This window comes from Nyctibius grandis, chromosome 4 (genome assembly GCF_013368605.1).
Source record: "Nyctibius grandis isolate bNycGra1 chromosome 4, bNycGra1.pri, whole genome shotgun sequence".
NCBI classification, from domain to species: domain Eukaryota; kingdom Metazoa; phylum Chordata; class Aves; order Nyctibiiformes; family Nyctibiidae; genus Nyctibius; species Nyctibius grandis.
Window position 1 is genome coordinate 44,413,294 of NC_090661.1, and position 18,613 is coordinate 44,431,906.

At 37.1% G+C, this 18,613-nt stretch overlaps 1 protein-coding gene across 9 annotated transcripts in view; it reads right to left on the reverse strand.

Moving 5' to 3' along the window:
* The window catches only part of RALGAPA1 (Ral GTPase activating protein catalytic subunit alpha 1), a 143,737-nt gene that overhangs the window by 67,650 nt on the left and 57,474 nt on the right, over positions 1-18,613 (reverse strand). For 7 of the 9 annotated variants that reach the window (XR_011048079.1, XR_011048077.1, XR_011048076.1 and 4 more), the window contains 10 exons: positions 15,431-15,647; positions 14,100-14,276; positions 10,475-10,627; positions 8,744-8,937; positions 8,520-8,618; positions 8,252-8,407; positions 6,636-6,764; positions 5,521-5,646; positions 3,949-4,007; positions 140-248 (listed from right to left, as the gene is read on the reverse strand). Coding sequence is in view for 3 of the 9 variants with exons in the window: in XM_068399692.1 (XP_068255793.1) it covers positions 140-248; positions 3,949-4,007; positions 5,521-5,646; positions 6,636-6,764; positions 8,252-8,407; positions 8,520-8,618; positions 8,744-8,937; positions 10,475-10,627; positions 14,100-14,276; positions 15,431-15,647 (1,419 nt within the window). In the remaining 6 variants the exon portion in view is untranslated. The remainder of the gene's footprint in view (positions 1-139; positions 249-3,948; positions 4,008-5,520; positions 5,647-6,635; positions 6,765-8,251; positions 8,408-8,519; positions 8,619-8,743; positions 8,938-10,474; positions 10,628-14,099; positions 14,277-15,430; positions 15,648-18,613) is intronic. The other 2 variants (XR_011048080.1, XR_011048078.1) reach the window with 1 other exon arrangement.

Genomic DNA, 18,613 nt, shown 5'->3' on the forward strand with positions numbered 1-18,613 from the left:
TTAAAGTGAATTCAGTCTTTTGTACGGATTGAAAATGAGACTGTGAAGTAAGGATGCTAAAATGTGATCGTGACTTTGAAAAGGCAAAGTATCTTCACATGTAAAGGCAATATACATTGTAAAAGTGCTAGTCTCTCACCTTTAAAGAAACACAAATCACATTCAATGCTTCCTTGATCTGAGGATGATGTGATTCATGAACTAGCTCCTCACAGATCCAAATACCAAGGCTGCAAAGAGCAACACACCTGCAAAACAAAGTTGGAGGACAAGCTGTTGAGAAACATGCTACAAGAATGTGCAATTTTTATGATTCATTATATTTCTTGCTAAAATCTAATAAATACGTTTTTAATATTTCAAAAAGAACTACACAAACACCTTTATAATGCTGTAACTAATTTAAAAATGAGAAAGAAATCCTAAATACCCTGGTGAAGGCACAGGAAAGGACAGAGAAAGAACCCTTCTGAGCAACTGAAAAATCCAAAAGACCATCAAGAACTCCCACATCTCTATGTGCTTTTCAGATTAAAAATACTACCTGAAATCCATGTATGGGAAATGTATATATTTTCTTAAGATAAAGGAAAAATTGTGGTGGGAGGTTCCTCCTTCCCAACATAAGAGTTTGCTCATATTTGTGTAGAGCTTGTGGGGCATAGAGACAAGAGAGAGGAATGTTATTCGTTCATAGATATTTATATTTTTTTTAGATTGACAATAAACAAGGATGAATAGAGGAGGGGTAAATGAATGCTAGGGACAGTGTACATATTGTGATTAAATACTTCAACTTTTGTTGTTTCTTCATTTAAAATCAGGAAGTCTATGATAAGTGTAAAGGTAAAGAGCAGTTAGATAGATGTGTTCAAATCAGCAGAGATGGATGAAATTTGTTCAAAAGTATTAAGGAGCTAGCTTAAGCAATCTCTGATTCATTAGTAATTATCTTCAAGAACACAGGCTGCAAATACTTCGAAAACAACTTCAGAATTCGAAATCCTCTGGATAAAATTGGAGAGCAATCCAAAATCAACAAGATGAAAGCTGGCCATGGGAACTGCAGAGCATTACATGTGGGAAGGAAAAACCGTATGCTAGAACAAAAACAGAAGTGGCTATGAAACTGGTGCTGTAGAAAAAGTATTTTAAGGCTATGCAGAATTACGAAACTGCTAACAGGTCGCACAAATACAACTTGGAATGAATTCTACATGATAGTTTAAAATAAGATGTCAAACCACCCTGTTTTGTACACTGTCACCGAAATCTCAATTGCAACACTGCCTCCATTACATTTTGATTAATACAACTTAAGAATAAGCACAAGCTTGAGGGACTCCAGGAAAAAAGTGACAAAAATAATAAGCTTTGGGAAACATTACATATGGAGGAAAAGTTGAAGGGCATACTGAATCTAGATCACAATTAAGGAAGGAAATGATAAGAAAACTTCTGGTGTGCAGTAAGTCACTGGAGTTTAATTTCCAGTAGAAAAGATTTCTCCTATATACTGGTCATAAAAACAACCTGACTGGAAAAATTAGATAAGTATTGGAACAGTCTAAGATTTTTGTAACTTTCTTCTTTGAGAAAATATTTGGGCCCATTTAGGCAAGCTACTGCCAGGAATGTTTTAAACACACTCCAGCCTCGAAGGAGGGGGAGCTTACAGAAGTGCTCCTGGTCCCTTCCCAATCTACACTTCTGCTGTTTCCACAGTATGTCTTTCAATCCTTTTTGAACAAAAGAAAAGAAGAATATAGCATGGATTTAACAATAAATGTAGAGAGTTTGTGTAAGCTGACTCAGAAAATATACCTTTAGCATACAGATGATGACAGTTCTAAGTCCGTGTTACTATTTAAAAGTTTTCTTCATGCAACTGAGATCCATTCCACATCTGATGACATACTGATGTGCAAAATATCCAGGAGTCTGTGAGGTTTCCACCAAGAACTCCAGTATCATTATCGTTATGCAGAGTAGTCCCTGACAAACTGTGTAGTTATGTGGCTACAATGTTGTTATTAAAGAATCACAGCCTTAACAGCACAAGCAGAAGAAGAGATGAACACCAAGTTCATCAACCTATCACTTCTTTTTCAGACTGTCAGCAGCACGAGAGGAATTTGATTAATACAGTTAATCTTTATAGATGGAGATCCGAGAGTAGAACATATTTCAGATAACTGACTTCCCTGAAGCTCAGTTGGGTCAAGTATGTAACGGAACACAAAACATCGAGCCTCTATGGAAGAGATAAGGAATAGATTTATAGCTTGGCTAACAATAACAGCACTCAGACTTTGCTAGAGATATACAAAACTATGTACCTAAGTTCCAGAAATCTAAGTTCTCTCCTAAGAAACTGCAAAGACAATTAAGCCTCTGCTAGTGGCTGAGCCGATGTGGCAAAATCATAATGCAGATCCTAAATATGACCTCTGACAGTAACCCAGGTGAACTCTGTACTGCTGGGAAGCAGATGACATCAGAGGTTATTACCAAAAAAGAGAGTGGACAAACTGCCACTGAGGAGTAAGGCAGTCAGGCTTCAGGAGTTGTGGGAACATCATTATCCCCACAATGAAGACATACCCTTCCATCTCCCAGAAGGAGAGGGGCACAGGTAACCCAAAGAGACATTGGGAATCTATTCCTTTTTAATCTTCATTTAATGTTATTACACACAGTGGTTCAACTTTGCACTTTGGGGGCAGCGTAACTCAGCTTTCTGAAAGGCTGCGCATGCACATGTGCCTCTGCTCCTATATACACACCCTCACAGCCAGACAGGATATGGGGACATGCAGGATGTTCCCTTCCTCTTCACACTGCCAGAACTGAAGATGCTAATACTGTGTGCTTCAGTGCCACAGGATCAGTAATAATATTCTGAAACAAATGCATTTAAACCACCCTTTTCAAAAGCAAAATGGAGAGCGTTGTGCTTTTTAGAATTCAGTTTTGTAAAAGAACATGAAAAATGAAATGAAAATTATCTCAGAACATTCCTTCCTTCCCCTGCATTGAGAGATATTACCAGCTAAAGTGAAGAACAGGTAAGTGGGCTGATGAAAGATGCTCTTGGTTTTCCAGCAAAACATTTCAAGGTTCAATGAACTGATCTTTCCAGTAACATTTTTCAGGCACGTAGTTCTAGTATTTTGCATTTGTTAAGTGACAATATAGTAGTTGAGCATATATAAACACTCCACCCAAATACATAAGGCACACAAGTGTGCTCTTCCTTGGTAGACATTACAGATTACTGTTCCAATCCCATACACAGGACTGTAACTGATAGCCGCTGGGGATGGGTAAAGGGGAACAAAATCTTAAGCAAATTAAGAAACAGAAAACAGGTAACTATCCTCTCTGAAGTTCTCTATTTGATGAAGATGCTTAGGTTTATGCATTAGAGCAATCATTCCCAGTTTAATGCTTAGCTCAGTATTTTCTGCTTCTTTTCCATACCATAAAGAAGAGCTCACATACTTTGGATTATTTATGTTTTCCAAATTAAATCATGTGGTCTAATAAAAAATAACCATACTTCCCTCGTTAATAATCTTGTCCTTAATCAAAGTAAAAAATGCCTCTCTAGTACAGAAAACCCCTGAGCTGAACACCAGGGTAGGCTGGGAAAGCATACAGCTTATCCTCTTACCCATATATACACCCTTTCCTATCAGCCACTATCAGAGAAAGGATACTGGCTAGACCAGCATTTGGTCTGACAGAAGATGTCTGTTCTTTTAATATCTCTATTTACAAACAACTTTGAATTCACATGGTGGACCACAGTTTTGATAGTGGTGAAGAAAACCATGAATAAAATACATACAAACTTTTACGTTAAGCTCTCTAATATATCCACCTCAAAACAGTATAAAGAAGAAAAGAATCTATTAATTTAGAAGCTCTTTTTTTATGACCTACCGTGCAGGACCAGATGGCTCCTCTCTTGCTGAACTTAACACAGTTTTAATGATGAGTTCCTAAAACAAAGAGGAAAATATTCACTGATTTACCAATAACACCACCACATGAAGCATCAGAAAATTAGAATTTTATTATAGCACACAGAGGCATGTTGTTTAGCTGAGTCTCTAGGTTTGTGGTCAGATGAATTGTTTGCTTACCACTACTCCAAGCTTCTAGTCTGCCCCAGATGCTTATTATTGTTCTACCCCAAGAATATCCCACAGGTTACTGTCCTAATTTCTGCTGATTAACCATTTATCCAATTCTTGCCAATACATTTCCATAAAATATCAAGGGTAAAAAAAAAAAAAACAACAAAGGACTCCCTAAAGCTAGCTTTTGTGAATAGCGCTGAAGAGTATTACAGAAAGAATCTATTACTTTGAGGTTTAAACAAGCATTTTTTCAAAGTTGTATTGATTTTAAAGTTTGGAGGTAGTTGCAGAACAAGTGACTACGGTGCCTTAAGAATGATGTCAAGAAGAATTTTTACTCAACTGCAGTGAAACATTCCTAAAGCTATAGGTTGCTCTCAATAAAGCTCAAGTAAACAGCCATTATACAATAGAAATGAGAAAGAAGGAATTGAAAATCAGCCCTCAAAAGGGAGCAAGGTATAAAGCAGCTTCCAAGCCATCATCTCTCTCTAAATTGAAACAGTTTGGAAACGTATGGGGAGCCTTTCTTAGACATAGTAATCAGATCTGACACACATACAGCAATCAAACACACAAACTGAGCTCTGCCCAGTTTCAGTATACTGGCACACTATCCAACTCTGTGTTACAATGGAGAGGGAAAGGTCTCAATTAATCTTTGCTTTTTGTCTAGAAGAACATACTGATGTACAGAGGTTTTCTAAAGCCCTGAAGAACACAGGCAGATTTCACCAGTTGTGAATTCTCAATATATTAAATAATGTATCTTGAGCACAAGTCTTATGAATGGCTGAGGGAACTGGGGTTGTTTAGTCTGGAGAAAAGGAGGCTGTGGGGAGACCGTATCGCTCTCTACAACTACCTGAAAGGAGGCTGTAGTGAGGCGGGTGTTAGTCCCTTCTCCCAGGTTACAAGCAACAGGATGAGAGGAAATGGCCTCAAGTTGTGCCAGGGGAGGTTTAGATTGGATATAAGGAAAAATTTCTTCACGGAAAGGGCTGTTAAGCATTGGAACAGGCTGCCCAGGGAAGTGGTGGAGTCACCATCCCTAGAGGTATTTAAAAGACGAGTAGATGAGGTGCTTAGGGATATGGTTTAGTGGTGGACTTGGCAGTGTTAAGTTAATGCTTGGACTTGATGATCTTAAAGGTCCTTTCCAACCAAAACGATTCTATGATTCTATGATTCTATTATTAAGTTAATAGCAATTATAAAGTATGTTTAGTAGTATAAAGTTTGACAAGATTTTATGGGATCTTGAGCCTTATAATCTATTTGAAATAATTTTAGTTAGTATTTCCTGGAAAAACGACATATTAAACATATACTTGGTAGCTGAATATAATCCAAATATTCTTAAAATTCCTACCTTAACATCCGTAAACTGAGACACAGCAATGTCAGGAATGTTTGGGTGAAGAGCTGGTAGTTCATGATACAAATTGGGAAAACAGACTAGAGATCCTAAAAGAACTTGTGCTTCCACCCTTGGTGCCTAAAAGAAAAAAAAGATGGGGAGAAACATACATTCTTACTGCAATCAAGAAGCTGATGTTTCTAGCTGCCTGAAAAGAGAACAGCTAAAATTCTACACAGCTATTTTCTTTCTCCTTCTGCAAATTCTGTAGAGCTGAGCAAGCTGAGACCACAGCCCCATGGATTGCTACTCAGGCACACCCCATGCTCCCATTTTCCAAGATGGTCAAAAGGAAGCGGAGGAATTGTCAGGACTACAGACAAATGACTAAGCTACTACCTAGGCTCAGGTATTAGGTTCAGCTAATTGAACAGGATGTGGAAAACTATTGGACATAACATGAGGCATTGCTGGACACGACAGGTAACAGTGTAAGAAGCTGACAGAGGCTTCAGATAGTTCCTTGAGGGAGGCTGGATTTCACAGTGGGTTAGAGAGGGAATGATGTGAGAAACAGTCAAAAGTCATAGACAGTTGGAGGGGAGTATTGGGGAGCTTTGAGAGAGTACAGTCATGCAAGGCCAACAGCACCTAGGTAATCATGCCAGTATTACTATATAAGGCTGAAGTTGCCTTAGTAACAATATCAAATATACATCCGAATAGTGCAAACACTACCAGATTTGAGTTCTCAAGCCTGATCAAAGTCACTGCATAGCAGAGTTACGGAGGAATAAATGCACTTTTAAAATGAAGGTACAGTTAAAATGGACATTTATTTTAAAACTTTTTAAAGCGCAGATAAACAGCAGTCACAATTCCAAGACCTTTGAAGTAAAAGACGATTCTCTGCTTCAACAGTAATTTTTGCATTCTTCACATATTTTCTGTAGAGGATTTGCACGTGTAGTGTTCTAGAATAAACCACTGACAGTATCTGTACTTTCTAACCATTACATTGACTTCTGAGGACAAGGTAACACCCTAGTCAAGGAAAAATACTGCTCAATTTTCTCTCAAACCCTTTCTGCTTGCACATAAATGAGAATGAACTGATGAATACTTACATTGAGGAAAGAAGAAGCAGCCACTCTTCCTGCGGCTACAATGAAATCCATAATAAGCATGGTGGCACCAGGCAAACCAAGTGAAAAAAACTGAGGAGAGCAGTGCTTGATGATTGTATTTACAATATCCTTCCAGGAGGAAAAGGCAAAAAAGGAAAAGAAGAGTATCAACAAGATGAACAATGAATGAAAAAAGGCAGGTATTTACCAACGGTAGAAAGTAAAGAAGCAAGAAAGCAAATTCATTGTGGCAATTAAGACACTCATTACAGAGCAGAGAGCAGCATGAAAAGATAAATTCCTTAAGTATACTCATAGTAATATAAGTAAACTGTGGTATACTTTATACATCAATTTAACCTTGGACACTATTGTGTGATGTTGGTTCTAGGTCACATCTTATATTCATTTACATTTAGTTTTTAAGAGTTCTATAAACAATTAACCATTCATTTAAATACGCAGAGATACATATTAGAAGAGATACGGTGAGAAAAACAGCTATTGTATCTTCTTAACAATATGCCTAAATCCTCTCCAACATGTATCACCTGACTATAACTTTAAAAAAGGTATTAGCCTCTTACATATATCCATATGGAACCTAAATGTAAAGAAAGAATTATAATAAAGTGTTTTATAGCATTTCTGGCATACAGTTATTCAACACAGCATATTATGTTCTTGTAGACTTAGTGAGGCAGTTTTAAAACTTAATGTACACGATGCAATTTTGTCAAAAGTACTGGAAAAGGTATAAAATGTTTTAATTATTAAAAAACTTCCCAAGTTCACTGATAGGCAAAAAAATAACCCTTTTCCTCCTTTGAATAATTCTCCATTATATCCAACTAAATGGCAATACGTTATAGAAAGATTTGCAATCCAGCAAGAAAAGCAGTGTAAACTGGTTTTTAGAGGACGGAAACAGGAGAGCTGGCCTATCATCCATGGCCATCTGTGGAATAATTTTGGACTAGTTCTATTTTACCCAGTTAATGAAAACAGGGTTGTTTGAACCTTTGATCTCCCTATGACTCCAACTGCTCCTCAAAAAAGTTCACAAAACCAACTTTTTCACACTTCTGATGCAAGCCTTTAAAAACAGTATTTAAGCCATACAGTGTTTTCAGACTTGTTCATATTATAACCTATGAAAAAGAGCTACTCCCACTGATAAGATACACTCAGTATGTCTCACTTTGCTGGTTCCTATATGTGCTGTAGAAAAAAACTACTCCAACGTAGTGAGCACAATTTACTTTCCCACTAGCTAAACTGTTGCATCAGGGAGCAAGTAAGAACAGTAGACCTTAGACAGATCTGTTTCCTTCTCTTTCATGCATGCTTCAATCTGTAATATAAAATCAGTAAAAAATGAGAGTACCTTTTCTGCCCTTGTGTTTGCTTGAAATGGACTACAAAAAAAGCATTTCTGATTACAACCAAGAACATGAAGGCCATTTATCAAAGTTCAGAAAAAGTATCAGTCACACAAGCATTTTCAAAGACAAAATTAAATTACTCGGCTGAAAATCTATTCAGTATTTTTGATAAAACAATTTTATTTGTAGTTATACTATTTCTATTAACCTGAATTTTGTAATTAAACTTACTTGATCAACATGAAGAAGTCCACAGTGCATTATATTGTAGAAATGAGTTAAAAAATCCCTGTTTGGAGAAACATCTTGTCTTCGCTTCATTGTCTTACAAATGAGTTTATAAGCATGTAGCTTTCCTTGTTTGTATTTATCAGTCAGCATTGTTGCCTACAGTTTTAGAACAATATTTATTATTTGTAAATGAAAAAATTACATTAAACACACTTCTACAACTATATGAACTTTTATTTCTGTTTCACTGCTGAGTGCTCAAATTTACCTTGAAGAGCCATGGTGTTAGAATTCTCAGTGGTGGAATTAAAATTGGTGGAGATGGTGAAGTTAGGTTATCTGTTGAAATACCAAGATTGTCTCTTACCTGCAATTATTAAAAACAAAACAAAAAGATAAACATATAAGGGAGATATATAAGGTGGTGGTTTTCTTCCTTCTGAAAATCCTGCCTTATTGCGTCAGGCTGGAGAAGAGGTTCAGTTCTTTTACCTTGGCCAGATTCTGCCACAGTTCACATAGGTAATCAAAAACCTGAGCATGAATCTCTGGATCCATGATGCTGTTGACATCTCCCAAAATTCCTAGCATTCGCCTCCACATCACAGTAGCAACATCCGCGTGCCATCCTGTAAGCGTTCCCCCAGCCATCACGCTGCAACATTCTGAGGGGAATTCACTGGTTTCTGTAATGAAAGAAAGAAGTACAGTGAGACCTATCTCTCCGGAGAAAGAAAAGTTCTGATATAACTATTACATACATAGTTTTCTTAAAATCAAAAGGAAAAAAAGATTAGGCTTTCAGAATAAGATATTTCTTACCCTTTCAGCCACCTCAACACTGGAAATGTTTAACTATACGTCTAGTTTCAAACTCTGTAGAGGAAGAATTGTCCTGTTTCTTATATTCTTTCCGTAAGTAACATTTAAGGTCACTTCTGGAGCATTAATACTGGTCTGATGGACCTAGTAAGGCCACTCCTTTTCTAAGTGCAGTCTTATATTCTTTGGAGTCAAGGAATCTCCAGAACTCCACTTGCCTGCTTCCAAGTAAAACTACATTTCAACTTTACATTTTTTTCCAATAAAACAGAAAGATGATTTTCCTTAGAATCTACTAGGAATGTGTTTTATTGTAAATTGAAGAGAAAGGTGAGAGTTAACTTGTCTCTGGCTACTGTTCTTTAAGCAATAAATTTGTATGAGTGGAGAGGCAACATTCAGTAACCTAGCACCACAGTCTAGCTCTCACCTAGTGCTCTCTACACATCAGTGTTATATGAACAAACATTCTTTTTTAGGTGGAAGATGTTTAATCTCGTCTGTCCATACAAAGAACACTTCAATAGATTATAACGGCTAAAGTCTACTCAATTCACACTTAACTAGCTAAACAGCCATACTAACTAGCTAACAAGTCACAGTTTCAAAGTAGCAGGCATCCATAATCTCCTTTCCGCCCCTCTCACACAGATTTTCAGAATATTTCAGCACCAGAATTTGCTGAGATCTTCTCAATATCTTGCAGCTCCTACAGGCATACAACAGCAAAATGAAATCTGAATTCAGCCTAATCACATAGTCTATTCTTTTGAAGGTCTGGACCACTGTGATAGAGACGCTAATGGTTTCTAGCCTGTAGATTTCCAGGTATAAAGCAAAATGATGTTATTTCTGTCCATCAGTAGGCTACTTAAAGGAAAAGGGCCTGAAATATACATCAGACACCCTTCTGTTTCCATGAGACCAAATATGGGAGAAATGGGAACTTCACATATATAAAGTGAATGAATCCTAGAATTCGATAGCTGACATAATGAAAGTAATTACAAATTTGTTTAAATATGAAAGGGAAAACAATTGATATTCCAAGAAGAAATTATAACATTACTGTAAAATTATGTCTTATTACTTGTACATCAATGATAAAATGGTCTATGACAGGGCCACGTACTAGATTAAGCTGCCACGACTCTAAGCATCAAAAAGAACAATTATAAACATGTAGACCATTAATCCACTGCTAACAGTTCCAATGAAATGCAAGATAAAACGCAAAAGGTTTTTGTTTGCTTTTAAATCACTGTAATTAAATATTTTTAAAACTGCAGATGAAACAGACTTGTACAGGATTGTCTATAATTAATGTGATACTAGCTACTTCATTATATGGCATTCGAAAGAAAGAAAGAATAGGTTTATATTTTCTGTTCCAGATATTGCCTAGGTCATCTGGCGTCTGTAAAACAGAGTGGTGGAGCTTCTCATCCAGCTGCAGATCCTTCTGCTCAATATGATCTGCATGAAGAGTGGCAGGAGAGGGTGTCTGTGATCGGGATCCAAGAGCAGATTGGATTGGAGAAGCACTTTCAGAGCCTGCAAATGCAATTTTTAACAGTTACCTTAAAAGCCTTTTCTATTTCCTTGAGCTACTGAAATGTTGTCTAAACACAGCATTAAAAGAAAACTGAACTACTTTTATACGTCAAATCTGGGTAAGATATAAAAACTGTAAGCAGATCTCCCTGTGAATGGTGCTCTGAAGGAAAATGAATTACATGCAGGAAAGCTGAGAGATGAAGATCAAAATCAGATAGGTAAATGAATTAACAGAGCTCTATTTTAGGTCCAAATAATTTTCAATGTGTTCATTCTGCAGCACTTTCAGTGTTCTGAACCAGTCAAATTTCTCTCCACATTCCCTCACCTAAATTTCTCTCCAGTCAAATGTTTAAGCAGAAATTTTCCTGGAACAACCTGTGTTTCCAGGTTTACGGATGCATGCAAGTTAATTTATAAATAAAAGCCCAAACCAGTAACTGACAATTTTTGATGTGTATCTGGCCAATTGCGCTGAGAAAATCCATATGCAGGGAAAGTTCTGTGAAATTAGAGAAATGTTATTTCCTCTAAGACATGAAAATACAAGTGTGTGAATGGCAGTGCTGCAAAGGTATTTTTCCAGAATCACCACTCACCAACCTCTCTAGGCAACTATTTGATCTCCTCTACAGACAGATCTGTGGACAGGGAGCAGCTACTTGTATTTTTCTTCTGCACTACCTTAGTTTCACTTGCTGAATTTGCCTAAAGATAATTATAAAAAGCTGAGCTTGGCCAGAACAGTCAGATGGCAGGAAAAAGAATAACAGATATTCACCACATACTTCCTTACACATCAGCACATGTTAAAAATGGAAGAATTCAAACCTATTAATTTTAACTCTTAGATAAATGTAACTGGGACCCAAAAATATTATAATGATATGTGAAGTTCAGTATTAGAGATAAACTGAACTTTAGGGACAGCAATGAAAAAGTGAGTCTTTTAAAATAGTAATTTTCCCAAATTATTGGCTGTGAAGTGTTCTTTCTTGTAAAGAGAACAAATTGTTTAAAGAACTTGAGAGAAAATGTCAGTGTTACCAGAAATTGTGGTAAACAACCTTAATCATGTTGTTAAACTGCAAAGGTCTCTATCTGCTTTAAATGGCAAAGGCAATGAAGCTTTTACCATCAATTTAAATCAACACCTCTGTGCAGAAGAGATGGACACTACTGCTTCACATACAGACAACTGTTTCCCTCAGCAGAGAATGATACTTTCCTCTTGCTACTCACCACTTGTTTGCCACATGCTCACAAAGATAATATAAAATACACACTTAAAAGATATTCAAAGAAATCTTTTCCTACTTCTCTTCCATTCTGCTCACTAAGTGGGGGGATGGATGAAAGCAGACTGAGAGCGAGCGAGGAAGAGTGATTGGGAGGGTGGGGAGAGGAAGCTAGGGCAGAGGGGACAGACAGAGGGAAGGAGAGGGGCAGAGAGGGAAGGAGAAGGAGAGAAAAAGTGGGCAGGGGAGGGAGGAAGGGATGGAGGGAAAGAGACCTTCATATGATGGAAGAGAATGGACAGAAACGTTATGGAAAATTTGCTGAACTACTGGAGTCTTCTAAGAAGCACTAAAAGGTGGTCTGTAGAGGAGACCAGCATATGTGGATCCAAATTTGTCAGAGAATACTGTGCGTTCAACTTGTTCTAGGACTCGTAAACAGCAATCAATAGTAAATTCAATCATTTTCTAAGAATATGAAATAATGCCTACATGCCAAGAAGAAATTTTCCTTCCAAAAACCTTCAGAGCAAAAGTATTTAGAAACAAGCCATTTTCTGAGCAGCAGAACCACTGAAAATCCATTTCTTATGAGTGTGTTTTGAGGTTGAGTTTCTGCATGGATTTGCTGGTATCTAATATAGTGAATTCACATTGCAGCCTCCCTGTCATGGGACTCTGCACATATGCAATTTTCACTAGATAGCCACCTATCTTTCATAAAATCACAAAGAAAATAACGTCCTTCTGTTTTCTTCTTACATGTCAATTTAGCAGAAATTAAGACAATGAGCTCCAACATTGTTGGGGGCATGGAACAGTCAAGACAGAGACAGGCAGTGTAATTGCACAAGTCTTATTTCCTCAGGACACCCAGCTAAAGTTAAATGCATGTGACACATAAAAGCTGCCTCTCTAAAACAGTGGTCCAAACAACAAGAAGAGACAGCCACAGAATCTCTCAATGGACAACTCGGTCATTAACTGCAATCTTACCAATTCAATTATAGTGCAAACATGGACAAAAATACCAAACAGTAATGCAATTATTAACATAGAAAAAACAAACAAGCAGGTTTTCTGCGAGGACTTTGAACAAACACACAGCAAAGAGAAAAATGAAGAGAACAAAAGTCAAGTTGAACATTGTTGAACAAGCTGAACAACAATGTTCAAGAAAGCTTATACCATGCTTCTTTCAGCAGAAAGGCCATTTTAGAGAGTGAAAATTGTAGTGGGGGAAGTAAAGATGTCTTTCAATATCTCTGAAAATACAGAGTTTGATTTCTCACAGAGAACAAAACACTGTACGTAGGTATAAGCTTTCACAGATAAACAGGTACTTGTTCCCAGGGTTGTAACAGGAATGGTAGTGCGTAACGGTTACGGAACAAGGAGTATGAAAATGACTATGGACTTCTTTACTTCTCATTTACAAAATCTAGCAAGAGACCATTCTTCCAAATACTCAGAGGAAAATTCTGTCTTTCAGAAAGGAGCCCATTCAATTTGGGTTAACTGCATCACTTGGTGGTTGTTAACCTAGTTGTTATTCTCTCTTTCTCAAGAAACAGTTGCAAAGTAAACCAGTGGAGCCTCAAGCTCATCAACTGAGGCTGTGAAACAATGCTTCCTAACAGGCTTAATTTTTCATGAAAACAACAGGGAAAGAAAAAGAATTCTTAAGTTACACAAATGGAAACTGATCTTACATGGCAGAATAACTAACATTTTGCATATTAAAAGCTCCCAGTTACACAACAGACAGTACAGAGACATGTTAAGATGGATGTACATAAAAGAATCCCATGATACTTCAGAGTGATACACTGGTTTGAAAGAGCACTGTTAAAGCCTTCCAAGGAAAACACTCTTCCTGAAAATTGGCTATTTGACTACCAGTAATAGAAGGACACTTGTGAGAGATCTAGCATACATTATGTGGTAATTGTTTTCTCCCTGGTAATTGTATAGATTTTCTCATGAAGGGTTTAAAATACATTTAGCACAAAGCCAAGGATCATATGGGTAACTAAGTCAGACAAAGGTTTTCCCCTTATGTTATTTTACACATCACTTTTCAATAACAATGAAAAAATAGCTGAAATCCAAGAATCATCTTATATAGAATATAGATTCATTGAAGAAGCTGGAACTTGCATTCTTCAGGATAGGTGGAAAATTTCTGAAATAAATGGGCTTTTTTAACTTTTTTTTTTTAACTACTTTACCAGTAATAGTTGCAGCTTCAGCAGACAATGGTTGCTGATTGAGACTACTTGTTTCCGAATCTATGTGGAGTGTAGTTAGACTGGCCACTTCTTGCTCCTCGGCACTCTGTTGCTGTCCTGAAATTGCATCAACGTCAGTGGAAGCTGGCGTCCCTGCCTCAGTGCCAAAGCTGAAATCTGTATGAGGAAAGCACTGTATTAACTTACAACCTAAAAATGCCACTAATATAAAAACCAAAAGCCCAGGACCTCCAAAATCCTCCATGGAAAACTTGTGTGTGCATCTCCTATGCTACTAATACATTTTATGTAAATTTTGCAACAGTGTAAAAAGTAAAAGCATAAAGTAATCTACTATTATGAATATTCTTATTTCTGTCACAAAACTGTGACTGTACTTTTGGAGAAGACATTCCTATTGCATGACCTGTATTCTGCTTAGTTGCTCTAAGTGCATCTACAAGAGAATAAAGTAAAAATAATGGAAACATACATTAAGGAATTTATTTGCGAACTTTACAAGCTGGAAGAAATATCCAAGTTGGTTGTTAAAGCACTAACTTCAAACTAAAAATATTATGGCAAATGATATTCTAACAAATGGCTTTTTCAACACTAAAGAAAAAATGTCATGCTGAAATATAGGTTTAAATATCATCACTTAGTTGCATAACATCTATATATCTAAAAATTGTAATTTCTTCAATAAATTCTACCATATAAACATTATTTCTCTCTTACATAATACAAGAAGTCATAATTCCTAGCAACCATAATGACCCTTTCTGTTGGACAAGAGTGGAAATGGATAAATGAAATGAATGAAAAGCATTATGTTATTACACAAAGCATACTGATTTTAACAAAGCATACTAATTTTACCATATTACACTTAGTATCTTGATTAATCTATAGTTACACAAAGACCACTGTAAAAATATCAGAAGCCCTTCTTTAAGTTTTACCTGCATGTTTTCAAAAGAATTAAAATAACTTATAAAATAAGTAACCTTTCATTTTTATATTTTGTGTAAAACAGATGGATACGCTCCAGGAAGAGGACAATATTGCTTTCTAACTTCTGCTCACTGTTGCTCTGCTTTTTGCACAGTAGTATTCCAGTGCTGTTTTGTTTAGTATACTATAAACACAACAGCCTCTCTCAAGAACTCTGCTTGCTCTATTAACTTGCTAATGATTTCAATGGGAAATCAAAACAAGCTCTCTTTACAGAAAACTGCTGGCATACAACTTTAGGGGGAAAAAAAAAAAAAGGTCAATTCGCAAGCAATCGATCAAAAATGCTATCGCTTTTGGAAAAATCTACTTGCTTTCAAATTTGCGGCCATCATACTGGAAGGCGCTGAATGAGTCAGAGTGGCTGTCTGAGCTGATGAGGTCACTGCTGCCAGCGCTGGCAGGGGATGTCCATTCGGAAGGCACGCCTGGGTCGTCTATAGGACGCATTTGGTTCTGTTTGTTCAATATATCAGGAAGGTCTTTAGGAACTTCCAGGCTGCCAGGACTGCTTCCTCTTCTTGTCACATTCTAAGCATTGAAGAGACATAAATTATCTTACAATCTTGGATGGCTTAGTTACATAAAATGGAAAAATCAATCCCATATTTGCAAACGTCAGAATGTAACAAATGGTTCATAAGTACCTAAGCCAGAAATTGTCATCATACTACATATATAGCCAAGACTTTCCAAAACCCCAGACAGGCACCAGTAAGTGAAGAACCCATGCAGTCACAGAATTTCATAAATACAAATTTTATTTGCACAATTAATTTTTGGGCACACACCTTAAAGAGCTAGGATTCAGGCTAGCATGTGCCACGCACGTATTAGGTAAGACTTGAGAAAGAAATACAGTAAAAAAGTATATTATCTCTAGATTTTGTCTAAATTACTTGTTAAAAAAAAACTTGTTAACCTTGGATCCAGACAAAAAAAAAAGTCAAGGAATTTTGTGTTTTCTGGCCTATAGGCTACCATGCTATAAGCAAAAATTTAATGTACACCACAAGCAAATGAATTTACTAATCCATGCATTAATTTTCTTATGATTAAGCCAAAACCTTGGTGTTGACTTGGACACTAAAGACAGCATATAGCAGAAATAATGCGTATAGATTTGCTCATGTAAAAGCAAGGTGGTGTTCTATTTGGAGTCTTTCTTTAAGCCTTTTTTTTCACAGAGAGGACTGTTTGTTTTAGAGGGAAGAGAGATGAAAGTAGAAAAGCCATTTTATGAAACAGCATGAAAGCTTTATGCATTATTAGACTGAAGACGACTTCCTTTTATACTAGGCCCAGTCACTTCTCTATTCTTTTACTACCCTACTACTAATCAGAGATTTATTCAGACTGATAAGCTTTCAACGACACAAAATTTTAGCATTCAATACATATAACAACCCAAAACCTATCTTAGTAAGTTGGTGCGCTGTTTTAAGAAGGCATATCTGTTTTTCTGTGCTAGATTACAAAATCAGTGGCAGTTTCAAAATATTTACTCAGACTTATCTTGGCTGTTTTTTGCTACCTAAGGAAAGTACCAGTCTCTTGTCTGAACTATTAATAATCAATATTCTTGTCCATCCATGTGAAAACAAATAGTATTCCCTCTCTTTCTCTCTTCTTCAGCAGCCAGCTGTGATGATTTCTGTTTTATTAATTTGCAGACTAAGTTAACATTTTTTATAGACTTCAAGTTAGCATTTTTGTCTTGTAACTCAAGACTTACTAACAAGAGCACTTTGCACCAACAATCAAGTTTCATAAATATGAGTTCAATACAAAAGAGAAAAAAACATATATTTAGACAAACTCTATAGGTCCTCTCTTAACATTTATAAAAGACAATGATAAATAAACAAATTTTTCTAATCACTTCGAAGAATCTTCTGCCCCTTATTAGCAACAGCTAAACTACTTGTTGAAAACTTTCTACAGGAGCATGTCTTCAAATGACCTCCTCAAAAAAAAAAAAAATTAAAAATCATAGAATCATTTTGGTTGGAAAGGACCTTTAAGATCATCAAGTCCAACCGTTAACCCAGCACTGCCAAGTCCACCACTAAACAATATCCCTAAGCACCACATCTGCTCGTCTTTTAAATACCTCTAGGGATGGTGACTCCACCACTTCCCTGGGCAGCCTGTTCCAATGCTTGATAATCCTTTCTGTGAAGAAATTTTTCCTGATCTCCAATCTAAACCTCCCCTGGCACAACTTGAGGCTGTTTCCTCTCATCCTATCACTTGTTACTTGGGAGAAGAGACCGACATCCACCTCGCTACAACCTCCTTTCAGGTACTTGTAGACAGCAATAAGGTCTCCCCACAGCCTCCTTTTCTCCAGACTAAACAACCTCAGTTCCCTCAGCCGCTCCTCATAAGACTTGTTCTCCAGACCCTTCATCAGCTTCATTACCCTTCCTGGGACTCTCTCCAGCACCTCAATGTCTTTCTTGTAGTGAGGGGCCCAAAACCGAACATAGTATTCGAGGTGTGGCCTCACCAGTGCTGAGTACAGAGGGACAATCACTTCCCTAGTCCTGCTGGCCACACTATTTCTGATACAAGCCAGGATGCTGTTGGCCTTCCTGGCCACCTGGGCACACTGCTGGCTCATATTCAGCCGGATGTCAACCAACACTCCCAGGTCCTTTTCTGACGGGCAGCTTTCCAGCCACTCTTCCCCAAGCCTGTAGCATTGCATGTCCTGTGCAAGTGCAGGACCTGATACTTGGCCTTGCTGAACCTCATACAATTGGCCTCGGCCCATCGATCCTGCCTGTCGAGGTCCCTCTGCAGAGCCTTCTTACCCTCAAGCAGATCAACACTCCTGCCCAGCTTGGTGTCATCTGCGAACTTACTGAGGGTGCACTCGATCCCCTCGTCCAGATCATTGATAAAGAGATTAAACAGAACTGGCCCCAATACTGAGCCCTGGGGAACACCACTTGTGACCGGCCACATTCTAAAATTCTAAGCAGAAAAAAGAACTGAACAACTGAAATGCTACATTTAAATTGTTATGCATTCTGTTCTTCATTTGCAAGTTTTTTTTAATATTTTCCCTTTCATTGCTAGTTAATAAAACACTTATCTCTTCAAATCAGTTGTCTTGTTCTGTAAGCATTCAACAGTAACCAGAAATTCTTGACTTAAAATTGATTAAAATTTCTCATTATGAACGACATTCCAAACAACATGACACTTCTGGGAAAGTGTAAGAAGAAAGCATGTGAAAAGTTGGTTCAATTAGCAGAGAACTATTAACAAAAAATTATTCAACACTTGTAAATGAAATAAAAAAAAATGAAGGAAAAACATATACTGATGTGGTTTCGCAGTCTGTTGCACTGACTATACCTGTACAGAATAGCACCATACTACAGCATGGAACCTAACTACATACCACACTGAGGACTGCAAATTTACATACAAACTATTATTCTGAAAGCGTCTGTGTACAAAGATCTTTACAGGTGCAACTATGG